Raw genomic sequence first — 13,946 nt, 5'->3', positions numbered from 1 at the left:
CCATGCCACTCATTGAATGTGGGAGTTTAGCACATCATTCCATCACGTTATTCGCAACTGCTGATATCAGAGGAGACGATCATCAATAGGGAATGTGATGTACATGATGTGATCATCCGCTCACTAGAATCTCCCTCAGTTGCTTTGGTTCATCTGAACTCCACAATAACCAACGAGGGAAGTCTTATCACAACCTCAGAGAAAGTTCGTATCGAAAGTGTTAAGTTTTCCTTTGGCAAATTGTTTTCTTATTCTGGAAGTTCTATCATTCATGAAGCAAATGGACAGCTTTCTCTTTCAATTGTTGATTTCTCTTTAGTTGTGGAGTCAAACAGCATTCCATCTGTTACTCTCAATTCAACATTATTGAGCATCGAAAATGGAATTATGCATGTTAACAACTGCTCAATATCAATGATTTCATTCAAGAAACCTTCATTTCTGCTAAATGGAGATGAGATTAACATCACAAATTTCAAACTGGAACAGATTGAATCAACGTCAAATGTATTTGAGATTGGTCATTGCAAAGAAGTTGCATTTAATTGTGTTGTGGCTGATGAAGTGAAGCTGTCTGATTGCTGTATCATTTCCATGAACGAAAAAACTTCAGGAGCAACCTCTTTTGTTAATTCATCATTCAACAACTGTTCGAGGAATTCGTAAGGAGCTTCTTTTCTAATATTGTCTTTTCCTCCTATTCTTCCTCTTCCTCTTCCTCTTCTTCTTCCTCTTCCTCCTCTTCCATTTCTTCCTCTTCCTCCTCTTCTTCTTACTCTTCTCCTTCTCCTCTTTCTTCTCCTTCTGATTCATTATGCATTCCAATTTTAGACCTTTTCATATCTATTTGTTCAAAACAACATTTCCCTTCTTCTTCTTCTTCTTCTTCACCTTCTTCACCTTCTTCACCTTCTTCACCTTCTTCACCTTCTTCACCTTCTTCACCTTCTTCACCTTCTTCACCTTCTTCACCTTCTTCACCTTCTTCACCTTCTTCACCTTCTTCACCTTCTTCACTATTATTTGCTCAGAAATAAGCAAAAAGAAAACAAAACATTTTCAATGTTGACTACATATTTGTTAATTTCAAAGAATTTTTTGAAAGAAATTTGTTGTAAAAAGAAACAGGAAATGGTTGGAAAATGAGGTTAGTAGATAAAGCAAAATCAAATTTTGAAGAAAAATTGAGAATACAAAAATCGATTAATAAAGAATAAAAGAGAAAAAGGAGAAAGAAGGTTTAGAGGAAAAAGAAGAATACGATATGGATAATGTCAATACCAATGAAGAATTTGGTAAGGCTTCGCTATTAACTTCCTCAGCTACTCCATCGTCTGCAGAAACTGCACCACTCATCGCCCATCCTCTAGAGAAAGACCAAAGAAGGAAACTATTTTTGAGTTGTTCATTCACAGCTTCAGTTCCAACAGCACTCCTGGCAGCCGCACGTGGAACAACGTCTACCGCCCTTCTTTCTTCTCTTTCACCAACAGAACAATCTACACATGTAGCTTCAGCACAAACCATTCCCACGTCACCTTCGATACTGTGTTTAACTCCTACTCCAAATTGACCGACTCCATCTTGCTGCCTTCACAATCACATAATTCAAAGACTGCTCAAAAGGCTGTAAATTGTCAGCTTCGTCGCAAACATCCGGAAGCTGCTTCTTCCCTGAAGTTATTCAGTAAAAACGATGGAAACACAGATAATTCGGAAAATTTCTCTACCGACTTTATTCCCTCAAACAACAAAAAAACACTTTCATCTTTTCTCTTACACCCCTTCTAACACCATTCAATTACCAGGAAAACTCCAATTCACCTCAAGTTTACTCTTTCCGCACAAATTTCTCAAACAGTTCCATCTCTGCAAAGTCCTTCTGGAACAGTTCTTCCCCATACATCCCCACCCACATCATCGCCTAGTTATTCTTCTGCACCGCTTGCTTCTCCCCCAGCCACATGTACGCAAAGTCCCCAAACTCCTGCCTCTGCACGCCCACCCCCATTCAAAGATCTGCTGAAATAATGTTTCCGCATCACCCACGGATCCTCGACAGCTTCCGAATTAGCTACGACTGCAGCCCTGTCTCCAGCGGTATCGGCGACTGCTGTGCATCAGCACATGCAACCGCTGCGAGTGTGGAACCCGAAGCACATGTGCTGATTAAAACGTTTCTTGTTCCAGCGACCCAGACACTGCACTCATCTATAACTCCCTCGTCATCGACACCGCCTACAAAGGCACCCCATTTGCCCCAGACAGCCCAACCCCCGTTCCACCACGCGAAGTCACTGGACACTCCAACTCTTCCCGGTCTCGGCTGTCTGTCGTCTGCTCAAGAAGCATGTACAGCCACTGCACAACAGTCGCCTTCCCTGCCCCTGCCCCTGCCTCTGCCCCAGCTGGGATCCAGTCCTCCAGCTCTCTCTTCGGATTGTTGTGCAGCGACAGCTGAATCCCATACAGCGCGCTTGCATCTTTTTCTTCTGCCTTTTCCACCTCCTCTGCCTCCTCGTATTCTCCCCCTCCGCTTCTGCTCCTCCTCCTCCTCCTCCCCGCCCCATCCCTCCCTCTCCCCCCTTTCTGCTCTGTCCTTTCTTCTCTGCTCTCTCCAAAGTCCACTTGCACCACATTCTCTTCCAGCTTCTTCACTGAACCAGGCATTCATAAAGCAATATCTTCATTCGAAGCTTAAATATTCATCTACTCCTGCTTCTTTTGAGCAACAGACATCTGCTGCTTTGCAATCACCTCATTGAACAGTCCCTTCTTCTCGCATATAGTCTTTATGTGCACATTCAACAGCGCAATCAGCATCTTCGTTTCCTTTTCCATCTTGTTCATCTTCGACCGCACTGTTGCATCCACTCCTCCTTCATAGCCAATACAAACACCACCACCACCATTTGTCCCAACGCCTTTCTTCTCTGATCTCTTACTGATCCCAGATCTCGTTCCCTTACTTCTACCACCTCATACACTATCGTTGTTTGCTTTACTCACAATACTCACTCCGCTCCTCGCTTTTGCAACAACCCCCTTCCTGCTCGGGTCTGGCCCAACTACCACAATGCTGCCATCCCCGATGCTCGCTGCAAACTTCTCCTGGCACTTTTCACACAGCCCCGACGGAAGGATCAACGAAGCCTTAGACAGAATTATTTGTCCACATGCATACATTAATAAAGAAAACGTAGAAAGGGAAACTTCAATTTCCTGCATCGACCCCTTGCTGTTCCAACTCACCACAACGACCTGCTGTGCGCATCGATTCTTCACTTCTCAATCCTCATATAAATCAGTTCCACCTTCTCCTTCATCGTCACCAGATGCTCCTTCACCTCCTTCACCTCTGAGTTGTGCTTCTCGCTCAGCTCCAGAATCTTTCCGATTCATCCAGATGATATTGGCCTTCTCCTTCATCTGCTCTGTCAGCCAGCTCATCTGATTTGCCTTTTTTCCTTTTTAAACTTCTTCTTCTTCTTCTTTTCTTTCATCCAGCAAATGCAGCACTATCACTGCAGGCGACAGAACCACATCTTCCATCCTTCATCCTTCATCCTCTTCACCACACCCTCCACGTCTTCTACACAATCTCTCACACTTGGCGCACTTCAACCATTCCCCTCCTCATTTTGCTCTCCAGCTTCGTCGCTCCCATTCTTCGATTGCTTCTATCGGTTCTACAGCCATTCAATGGCCAATGAAGCCAGCGATGGATCAGGCGGATTGCAGATTGGCAGGAACGCAACCACATCAACCGCTGTTAATAACTGCTTCTTCGACGAATTCTTTCTCGGCAAGTCCTCAAGAAACGGGAGAAGAGCAAGAAGTGGAATGGAAAGCATCACGCATTGAGCGGACACAGCACGTTCTGTTCAGCAGAGCGCAGCAAGCCAACATTGAAACCTCGCGGCATGTGCAACATCCACAGCAACAGGAGCAGCGACAGCTTCATAACCATGCAGCTTTCGCAGCTCAGCTGCTTTCTTCACAACTATCCGTAGCCACCTCTCAATTTCGTTCGTCGCTGCTGCCGACATGTATGACGCCTCCACTGACGATGCATCCGAAGGAACAACCGCAGGCGCTGATGACGAAGGCAAAGATGAAGATGATTTATCATCTCCTGCAGCTTTCTTCTCCTTGTTTCTCCTTCTCCAGAATGGAGAAACTGACTGGAGAGCTGCTCCAGTTTAATAAGATAAAGAATTTTAATGGCGATGAGAAAAGAGGCAACTGCATCGTTGCACTTCCCACAAAAGGCTTTTTGATACAACTCATCACACAAAATTGCAGCGCCTTTTGTGTCACAAGCGCAAAGTCCATGTTCAAATTATAAATTTCAATCATCGCCGAAATCTCATCTATTTTGATTTGATGGAAAAGAAGGAACAGAATTTCTTTTGGAAGGGAATTGAAATGAGAACAAAAAGATAAGCAAAAAAGAAAATGAAAAGTTGAAAACTATTTAAGATATGATTCATGATTTGATTCAAAACATGGGATACCATTTCAATTAAGAATTTCATATATAAGTACATTTAATTTTGAGAAATTTCATGTTATTCTACATTTATTTTTTATAACATTTTCAATTGATCAATATTAACAACTTTTTGAATTTCTTTTAATTTCAATGAGGACGGCATCGATGAAATTTTCCTGTTTAAAAATTTTTTTTCAAAATACTCAAATTAAAGCAAATTAAAATCTATTTGTTTTATAAAATAGGAAAAGAATAATTGTGGAGTCAAAATTCAAAAAATTCAAATGTTTATATGAACAGTTGAAATGAAAACAAAGAAATATGAACAAATTATTAAGTTGCTACAAAATACAAGAAAAACAAAATTTAATAATATTGATATGATTTGACAGTGAAAATAATATGTGAAATCAGTTTTTTTGAAACGTAATATTCGGGGATATGGTGACAAAACTGAAAAGATTAATACTCAGCAATATATGATGGTAAAGAATGATCGACATTTAATGATCATTTTTGATCTTAATTTCAGATCAGTTAAATGTTTGCGACTTTTCATAAAAGAATGACCCATATTTGATAAAAATCTTGTTATGCTTTTATATTTTTTCAATGTGAGTTTTCGAAAATTGTGTGCGTTCATTTTATTTTTAAAGTTTTCAACAGATCTTATTTTATTCTTTTTCAAGAACGTTGTTTTACAGTTTATACCTAAAGATATGAGTAATTTATTTCGAAAAGTCGCAAATGTTTAATTTTTATATTAAACAAAAATTTCATATTTTGATCAAATTTCTGTTCCTGCTCACGAATCTTCTTAAGAAAGTATGAAATAGCATTATCAAGAAATAGATTACATATTTATGAAGTTTGGTGTATGTCAACAATATTTTGAGAAAAATTAGAAAATTTTTATTTATTTGAAAATTTAACATTTGCGACTTTTCAAAAAGAATTACCCATAAAAAAAAGAAATAATAAAAAAAAAAATAAAATAAAAAAATCAACCTTATAGTTGTAATTTTTAAAAAAAATTATTCTTCATCATTAAACCGTTCAATTTACATTAATGTTAATTTTTTGTGACACGGAAAAATCTATCACGTCCGTTAAAAGTCAAAAAGTTCACATCAGAAGTCAGCACGCCACCCCAGGCTATTTAAAAGTGCACTCTGTAATTAGAAATTTCAGATCCCAAAAAAAAGAGTGCTTTATTAATTATTGTTTCGAAATGTTTTGAGCATTATTCATTAAAACAAAAGTGTTCAATGTTTTGTAACATTTCACACAATAAATTAATAATGCAAAAAATAATAATGCACAAAAAATTATTACTTTCCTTGTTTTGTTTCGGAACATGATGATTTTTGTTTCAATAAAAAAATTTAATTTATTTTTTGGAAAATAATGATTTCAAAAAAAAGTTCTACATTAAAGAAAACTACAACGTTCGTATATGTGATAAAAGGAATGATTAAAATGAAATTATACAAACAGACAGACTGACTGACTGACTGACAAAGAGAAAGAGAAAGAGAGATATAGATAGATAGATAGATAGATAGATAGATAGATAGATAGATAGATAGATAGATAGATAGATAGATAGATAGATAGATAGATAGATAGATAGATAGATAGATAGATAGATAGATAGATAGATAGATAGATAGATAGATAGATAGATAGATAGATAGATAGATAGATAGATAGATAAAGAGAGAGAGAGAAAACAGGAGTGATAATTGTTAAACAAAACAAGAAATGAATCTTATTTTTATTGTGTGATTTCTAAAGAAATTATTAACAATATTATATATATATAATGATAAGGACAAATCAATCGAAATCCTCAATTTTTAATTTTCTAAATATTTTTCCAAATACCCTTTGCATTCAAACATTTGATTCCATATGAGGAATATCTCATCAATTGCATCTGAAACAAGCTTTGGATCATATTTTCCATCTCTTTCTAAAAGAAAAGATTTGCGTTTTTTGGTCTCTGAATCAATGTCCTCCATCGCAACAACGAACCTCGCAAGCATCCTCTTATTCTCATCATTTTGACTCAAATGCAAGAAATTCTGTTGTTTTTCTTGCCATTTGGCTTCGCTCCTCGACAATGAAGACTCCATCCCTGCTTGTCTACTCGCTGATGCGCTGAGTGCAGATGGAGTCGCTGAAGACGATTGAAACATTGAAGAAGATGGAGAAAATTGTTCAAAATTTCCTTTTCTAACTTCTTCGACATATTCTTTTGGAATATGAAAACAAGAGAAGAGATACATTTGTTCGATGATTTTATTATTATTTTCCCATTGTTCATCGCATTCCCTGCAAAACTCTAAACATTTTTGCAACCTTGAACTCCTGTTGATCCATTTCTCCTCCTCATTTTTCAAATATTCTATCCGCTCCTCCATATCCCTCTTCTTTTTTTCATTTGTGTTTATCTCATCCTTTTTCCTGTCGTTACGTTTTTGGACCATATCTAATTCTCTTTTCAATGTATCAATACTTATTCCACATTCCTCTTTTCTGTTTTCGCACTCTTTCACTTTGATCTGATATTCTTGTATCTTCTGTCTATTTGAAGGAATATCACGCTTTGGGGCAAACAGATCAATTTTCCCTTCACAGACACTTGAATCGTTTAAAAATGCTGTTGGAATTCCTAATCCCACCACAGCTCCAACAACATTAAGAGCATGCCTTAATGCTTTTGGTGCTTTGAAAACTCCTCTCAAGACCCCATCTTTGATGCAAACTTCTTGTTCTTCCTTGTCGTTGTATGTGTATTTATTTCCAGCAGTGAAAAAGCAAGTGGCATTTGGAACATTGATTGGTCTCTCTATGACAACTTCATTTGATGCATAATTGTCAAATTCACAGAATTCAATTGTGTCAAATTTCACGGTTTCAGGTTGATCTAGTTCATTGATCCTTTTTTGATATTCGACAACATCATCATTGCATTGCCTGATAGTGTTTTCTTGATTTTTGATTTTTGTTTCGATTGATTCTTCTGATTCAAAAGTGATGTTTCTCAGCTTATCCTCCAATTCCTCAACATCGTCGCTCACTTCTGAATACAACTTTTCCGAATCTTTTGCAAAATCCTTGCACGCCTCTATTATCTCTTGAAGCATATTCGGCACTTGAACTCTCCCCCTCTTGGCTAATACAAGCCAATATAGCTTGCTCGCCATCGATGATGCAGAGTCCATAAACCAGTAATAAGATGGTGTGCATCGGTCAAGATTGACATCATTGGGACTCTTATAGTTATTTAAATTTTTAATCTCGTCTTTAATTGGTTCCTCAGATCCGTCGAGTGTCGGATCATAGTATATTAGTCTGCCATTAGCGTGAGCCTTCTTCCACACAAGAAGTGTCTGAAGTTGATTCAAGCTTCTCCTGATTTCCTCTCCTTGCACACCTGTTGCTCCTTTCGCTTTTTGCAGAAGAATTCCAATTATTTGTTCGAGAGATTGTGCTGCTTTAATTTCCGGAAACTTCTTTTCGATTTTATCCACTGTTGTTTTTCCAGTTCTGTAAATTTTCCAATCAAACTTCCTTGAACCTTCTCTATAATTTCTGATGTTTCCTTTTGCTGAATTTTCATTTTATGCAGCCAAAGTTCCTTGCATTTGTTGGCAACGAACACAACTGGAAACTCCTTGTTTTTGCATATCTGGTTAATGAACATCATATCATCATATGCATTTGTCAAATTGTAGTAGTTTTCATATTGAGAAATATACGCAATCATCACTTTTGATGCATTTCTCTGGAAAAACTGTAATAAAAGCATACTGACAACTTCTTCTTTGACATCCACCTCTGATCCAAGAAAGCCTCGAGTATCTAACAAGATAACCTTTTCATTTAATCCATATGATTCTGGAATGATGGTCTCTGGCTCAATTCCTTTTCCCATTTTAGCCATATCCTCCACTTTTGTTTTCACTACCAAATCTCCATTGTCATCCTCTTCCATTTCCACTCCGCGTAATTTGTTTATCATGGTACTTTTTCCAACCTGGCTCCTTCCAAGAACGATCGCCATGTTTTTGCCTGATCCGCAATTGCAACATCTCTTGTAAAACTCTTTCAAAATATACAAGAAGTCTTCTTGCGAGAACTTCACCTTCCCTCCATTCGCTTTCTCATCTGCCATATGATCTATAAGAGACATTTTCAATGACTAACTCAAATATTTATTCACTCCCATATTACTGTTTGAATGGATTCTTTTATTTTGGGCGTTAAGAATTAATCCAGTCCCATTGCAAAATCCGTAATTCTTGCAGAAAAAGCAGCAGTCAGAGAATATGCACAATGCAATGTTCATAACACCCGCATTGATTTCAATGAGAGAAGAAGTATCATTTTTGAAAGCTCGTTGAAACACAGAAATTGGAGCAAGATCGAGTATGGAACATGTTTCGGCACTCTTTGAGCTCCATCATCAGCTTGAGAAGACTGTTCCACAAATCAAGTCCATTTAATTATTGTCAATCAGACAGAAAAAACTGTTATTCATTGCTCTTTTAACACAAAAAAAGGAGATATCCTTCCTTTATGCAGACATGTGAATATTTAGCGAATAACGTTTATGTGAATATTAAAAACGAGCAGCATCAACGGAGATAATGGATACAAATGCACTTTTATAATGTATTGAAGAAATACAAAGGATGTGGAAATTTGTATTTAAAAATAAATAGCAAAAGAAAAATATAATCCAAAGATGAAAAGAAAATGATGTTTTAACAGAATGAGCCTTGAATGGAAGAGCAATAATCATTTCTGGTTTGTCATCATTCTCTCTATTGATTTCAAATTGCAATTTCAATCGTTGGTGCACTGGCAAAGAAGTCATTTTCTGTTTGTTGTGACATCTATCAGTTGATTTATCGTCTTCAGTTGGCGAATTGTAATGGGAAATGAACACATAAAGGAGGGGATATTCCGACAAGATAACTCCATTGTGCGCGAAGATAAGGTGATGCGAACCCAATGATTATGAGGCAAGAAATGCTGGAGGATCTTCATCTCTGAATGATTTTGAAGCGTCACGATCAGGACATGTGGGAGCAGAAAAGAAAGAAGGCAATAATCAGTGACAGCTCAACTGCAATCCCATTTTGTGTCCAATGACAAATTCTGGCGCCAGAAAGATGATTTGCCAAAGTGTTCCAGCAGCATTCACAGCTGTGGCTATTCACTTTCTCCTTTTTCATTGCTCAGCATCTGCAAGGCAAGGAGGATTGAATATGGAGCCAGATAAGCAAACATCTCTCTGCGACAGACTTGGTGTACATTCTATTTTCTTTTGCGAGTGACGATGGTTGGCCAACCATCCCTTCGATCGTTGTGTGCACCTGAATGAAAGGTACAAACATTTTGAATAAAGTGATTTGTTCCAGAAGGAGCACATCTCAGATTCCGATGAAATGGGAGCGAAGCTTTCATTGGAATAGAGTTCTTCAGGAAATACAAAAAGAAGGGGCAGATAGCGCATAAAGGAGAAGAGAGATCGGCATGAGCAGAGGATTACGGGAATGCCACGAAGGAGATTCGTTTGAAGAGCGAGTCAGGGTCATGCCTGGGCGTGGCAGTGGTAGTGGCGAGCATGAAACAGGTGGCGTCGATAACTACAATACTCGGCAGGAGGCGCGGAGGCGAAGAAGAAAACAGCTAGTGCTGGGAGAGAAGAAGATGAAAGTTGTGGAGAGAGGAAGGACGATGAGCATGATTGAGACGAACTCGCTTTCTTCGTCTTCAGTAACACTATTCGGCGTGTCGTGCTGGCCGATTGATGCGCTGCACCTGGAGAGCGATCGAGGAGCAACAAGAAGCCCATCGCCGAGTGTACTTCCAGTGTCACTGGAAGAAGCAGCGATTAGATGAGATGCCGAGGGAGGCGCATGCGATGGAATCGTTAATACGCTTGATGCCTCTTTCACAGCCCGAAACAAGCAACAATGTGACAAAAAAACGCAATGACAGAAATCAAAGAAAATATGATCATTTGAAAGCCATTGATTTCTTAGCCTGATTTGTCCATCGCTTTATCGCCTTCTTCGTCAGCACCAGAGCTCGGAAAGAGTGTCCTCTAGAGCGCAGCAATTCGGAGCATGAAGAGGGAAGCATGAGAAATTTCGATGGCATTGATAGAGGTTGAAGCAGAAGAGAGGCATCTGTGGGCGCGGAACTTGACGGCAAAAGAGGATGATGAGCGAGAGAAGGAAGGGTGGAGAACACAAAAACAAGTCTGAACTGGCATGCAGATGTTGTTGCGAATGGATTATGCGTGCTGAAGAGATGAATTCAGAGGATTTTGGGGGATTTCTCGAGTCAGGTATTGTTTTCGCCATTGCCTTTTTGCAAAAACAGAATTCGGGGCTGAATTGTTGTTCCCTGCAACAAAGGCAAAGCATCTTTCTTTAATTTTTCTGGTTTTCTATTTTTAATTGAAGGAAAGACAGTCCAAAAACAAAATTTGTTTGTTCATTCAAGGAATTTTCATTGAAATGGAGCAAACAGTTATCAAAAGCATTCACACCAACCGCTGACTTGTATTCTCGTTGCTCATGCAAGCTTGCACAAGTGCTGCAATCATCTCCAAAAGCCAAGAGACGAACGTTCATTGGCCAATCAAAACAATGTCTGCTTCCAAGTTCAGAGAAATTCAAATGGGGCGCCTTGCTATGTCTGTCAAATTGTTGATTAGAGTCTTCCATTGTTCCAAAGTGTTTTGCAATTGTTTTCGATCATTTGATTTTTCGCTTCCATTTTCGGTGCTCATCTGCCCACACGAGAAATCAGCAATTGGGAGGCAAACATGCATGTTATCTGAGCAGTTTATTTCAGGATCAAAATAAGCGCCCATATCAAAATTTTTAGCCAGATTTGATCTGATTAATTATTTGCAAAAATAGAAAGAAAGGAAAAAAAGTTGATGTTGGCAGCAAACAACCGACATAACATTTAAAAATGCTCAAGCGTGAGGGAAGCAGAATGGAAGCGGGCAGAGGGGCAGAGGGGCGAGGGGCAAAGGAGCAGCAGCTGTGAATTGGGTTGAACATGCAAAAGGGAGGGATGTGACACCTGAATTGGCGCCAAAAACGGAAGGGCAATGGCCCCTCGCACAGGATCCGTTGGATTGAAGCGCAGCTGTTCACAGCGTGTGCTTTATGATTTCATGCCGAAGGATGCAGATGGATTGATGGACAAGAGCTGCAAAGCAGAAGATTTGCTGGAGCAGAGCTGCCAGGATGATGGGAAACAAACAGTTCAAATATTTATGGCACGCATTTCTTGAAGACAAAAACTCCATTCGATGAAGCCGTTGAGGCATTCGAATGAACTGATTTATTTTCATGTTCTGCAGGATCATATTTATTTTTAATTTTTAATTTTTATTTTTTTTATTTTTGTTCGAAAAACACAAGTATCTCATAATTTTCGCAGTTTCTGGCTCCGCTTGATGTTTTTATTTGGCCAGTTTATTTTATTGCAGTTTCCGATGCCTCACGTTCTTGTTTCTGATATGATTTTTTATTGCAAATAAAACACATCAACCAAAAATAATCTTTTATGCTTTTCTTTTTTATGTTACTTGCAAATAAACAAACAGGAGCTGATTGATCCGAGGCTTAGAAATGAAGAAGCGCATGGAGCAATGGAAAGTATTTGAACCTCTTCATTGGATATCAAAAGGAAACGAATGAAGATAATTCAAGAATCATCTGCTTTTTTGAGTGGAATGATCAGAATCGAAGCAATTTCCTTTTGCAGACTGTGCAGGATAAAGGCGTTGTGCAGGTGTTGGATGTGGGCAGAATTTTTGAAAAATGGTTTTTGTTTTGTGCCGAAAGGGACAGAATTGAAAGGAAAGCATGCGCCTCACTTTCTTTGCAGAAAACTCGGAAAATTGAAGTGTTTTTGGAGGGAAGACTCCAGAAATTGATTATTGACAAATTCACCTCAAAAATTGTTGGATTTTGAAGAAGCAAATGGAAATGGTGGATTTGTGGAGATTCGGAGGAGGAGACATTTGGCTGCATCGCGAGGTGACTTTGAAGGCTGATTTCAAGTATGTCTTGATGGTTTGCTGCTATTTTGTTTTATTAATGTATTTCTGAGATATTCATCGATGTAAATGGATAATTTTAGGAGGAAGGAGAAATTGGGTTGTTTCAGAGAGATCAAAAACATTTACAATGAAAAAGATGAAGATGAGGAAGGAGGAGGAGGTGGAGGAAGAAGGGAAATGAAGATGATAATGTTGAATTGCTTTGTGGAATATCACTGCTTGAAGAAACTGGATGTGCTTCTGCTTGTTTTTGTTCTTATTTTGTTGATGTTGATGCTTTCGCTATCTTATTTGTGCCCTTTTCAACATTTTCCACTGAATTTTCGACTTTTTGTTCTTTTGTTGTTCTTTTCTGTATTTTTATCTCTGTTTTCTTGTTGAGGTTTGATAGTGTTTATCTTTTTGCTCTTCCCTGTGTCTCCGATTGACAGCGCATTTTCGTGTTTGCTCGATTTCTTCAACCGCTGCCTCTTCTTCTTTTTCCTTTTCTTGTTCTTGTTCTTTTTCCTCATCATTTTCATCTTCTTCTAACTCCAGGAAGGCATCTTCGTTGTCTAAAACTATCAGCTCTTGCTCCTCTTCCTCTCCTCTTCCTCTATCTCATCATCATCATCCTCCTCTTCCTCTTTCTCACTTTCTTCCTTTTTGTTCTGTCTATCTTTTCCTCTTCTTCTTCTGCTTTTTCCTCCTTCTCCTCCTCCAACATCCTATTAGCCTCTCCTGTCTGCTCTTCTTCTCTCTCGCCGACGCTCCTCGTCCGCATGATGCATCTGCTGCTGACGCTTTTGAGGAAACTGAGATGAAGCATGCGATGGACGACTCGTATTTGCTGCTGCAGAAGGCGGCAGAGATCGAAGAAGTGAGGAACAATAACAGCAGCAGCAGCAGTGGAGGAAGAGGAGGAGGAACAGGCAGAGGAGCCAGTATAAAGAGGAAGAATGCGAAGAAAGAGAAGAGAAGAGAAGAGAAGAGGCAAAACAAGGGAAGAAGAAGAAGATGATGATGGAGAAGAAGAAGAAGCATAAACAAAGAAGAAGAAGAAGAAGAAGAAAGCTGATATGAATAAATTTTATTATTGTTATTCGTATTATTCTTCTTCTGACTTCTTCCAATAATAAAAATAACAATAATAAAATTTATTCATATCAGCTTTCTTCTTCTTCTTCTTCTTCTTCTTTGTTTATGCTTCTTCTTCTCCATCATCATCTTCTTCTTCTTCTCCTTGTTTTGCCTCTTCTCTTCTCTTCTCTTCTCTTTCTTCGCATTCTTCCTCTTTATACTGGCTCCTCTGCCTGTTCCTCCTCCTCTTCCTCCACTGCTGCTGCTGCTGTTGTTCCTCACTTC

The 13,946-nt window shown here is 38.8% G+C and overlaps 6 protein-coding genes across 6 annotated transcripts; 2 read left to right on the top strand and 4 right to left on the bottom strand.

The window, feature by feature from the left end:
• Positions 1 to 414: 414 nt before the first annotated feature.
• Positions 415 to 1,037, top strand: MONOS_10269 (uncharacterized protein; the record flags this gene model as incomplete). Its single annotated transcript, XM_067862705.1, has 2 exons — positions 415 to 572; positions 668 to 1,037. The coding sequence occupies 2 exons, from the start codon at positions 415 to 417 to the stop codon at positions 1,035 to 1,037; spliced, it is 528 nt and encodes a 175-aa protein (XP_067723803.1).
• A 1,037-nt stretch (positions 1,038 to 2,074) lies between these two features.
• MONOS_17873 (uncharacterized protein) lies at positions 2,075 to 2,670 on the bottom strand (the record flags this gene model as incomplete). The annotated part of the gene is made up of 2 exons (XM_067870836.1): positions 2,075 to 2,238; positions 2,289 to 2,670. 2 exons carry the CDS (start codon positions 2,668 to 2,670, stop codon positions 2,075 to 2,077), a joined length of 546 nt encoding a protein of 181 aa, XP_067723802.1.
• Positions 2,671 to 2,709: 39 nt separating this feature from the next.
• Positions 2,710 to 3,186, bottom strand: MONOS_10266c1 (uncharacterized protein; the record flags this gene model as incomplete). Its single annotated transcript, XM_067862701.1, has 2 exons — positions 2,710 to 2,940; positions 2,986 to 3,186. The coding sequence occupies 2 exons, from the start codon at positions 3,184 to 3,186 to the stop codon at positions 2,710 to 2,712; spliced, it is 432 nt and encodes a 143-aa protein (XP_067723801.1).
• A 503-nt stretch (positions 3,187 to 3,689) lies between these two features.
• MONOS_10265c1 (uncharacterized protein) lies at positions 3,690 to 4,335 on the bottom strand (the record flags this gene model as incomplete). Its single annotated transcript, XM_067862699.1, has 3 exons — positions 3,690 to 3,880; positions 3,968 to 4,192; positions 4,296 to 4,335. The coding sequence occupies 3 exons, from the start codon at positions 4,333 to 4,335 to the stop codon at positions 3,690 to 3,692; spliced, it is 456 nt and encodes a 151-aa protein (XP_067723800.1).
• A 2,019-nt stretch (positions 4,336 to 6,354) lies between these two features.
• Positions 6,355 to 8,696, bottom strand: MONOS_17872 (uncharacterized protein; the record flags this gene model as incomplete). Its single annotated transcript, XM_067870835.1, has 2 exons — positions 6,355 to 8,111; positions 8,315 to 8,696. The coding sequence occupies 2 exons, from the start codon at positions 8,694 to 8,696 to the stop codon at positions 6,355 to 6,357; spliced, it is 2,139 nt and encodes a 712-aa protein (XP_067723799.1).
• Positions 8,697 to 10,045: 1,349 nt separating this feature from the next.
• On the top strand, positions 10,046 to 10,414 carry MONOS_17871 (uncharacterized protein; the record flags this gene model as incomplete). The annotated part of the gene is made up of 1 exon (XM_067870834.1): positions 10,046 to 10,414. One exon carries the CDS (start codon positions 10,046 to 10,048, stop codon positions 10,412 to 10,414), a length of 369 nt encoding a protein of 122 aa, XP_067723798.1.
• Positions 10,415 to 13,946: the final 3,532 nt, after the last annotated feature.

This window comes from Monocercomonoides exilis (assembly GCF_001643675.1).
Source record: "Monocercomonoides exilis strain PA203 chromosome Unknown scaffold35-1074681, whole genome shotgun sequence".
Classification (NCBI taxonomy): domain Eukaryota; phylum Preaxostyla; order Oxymonadida; family Polymastigidae; genus Monocercomonoides; species Monocercomonoides exilis.
This window is presented reverse-complemented; position numbering and strand designations above follow the sequence as displayed.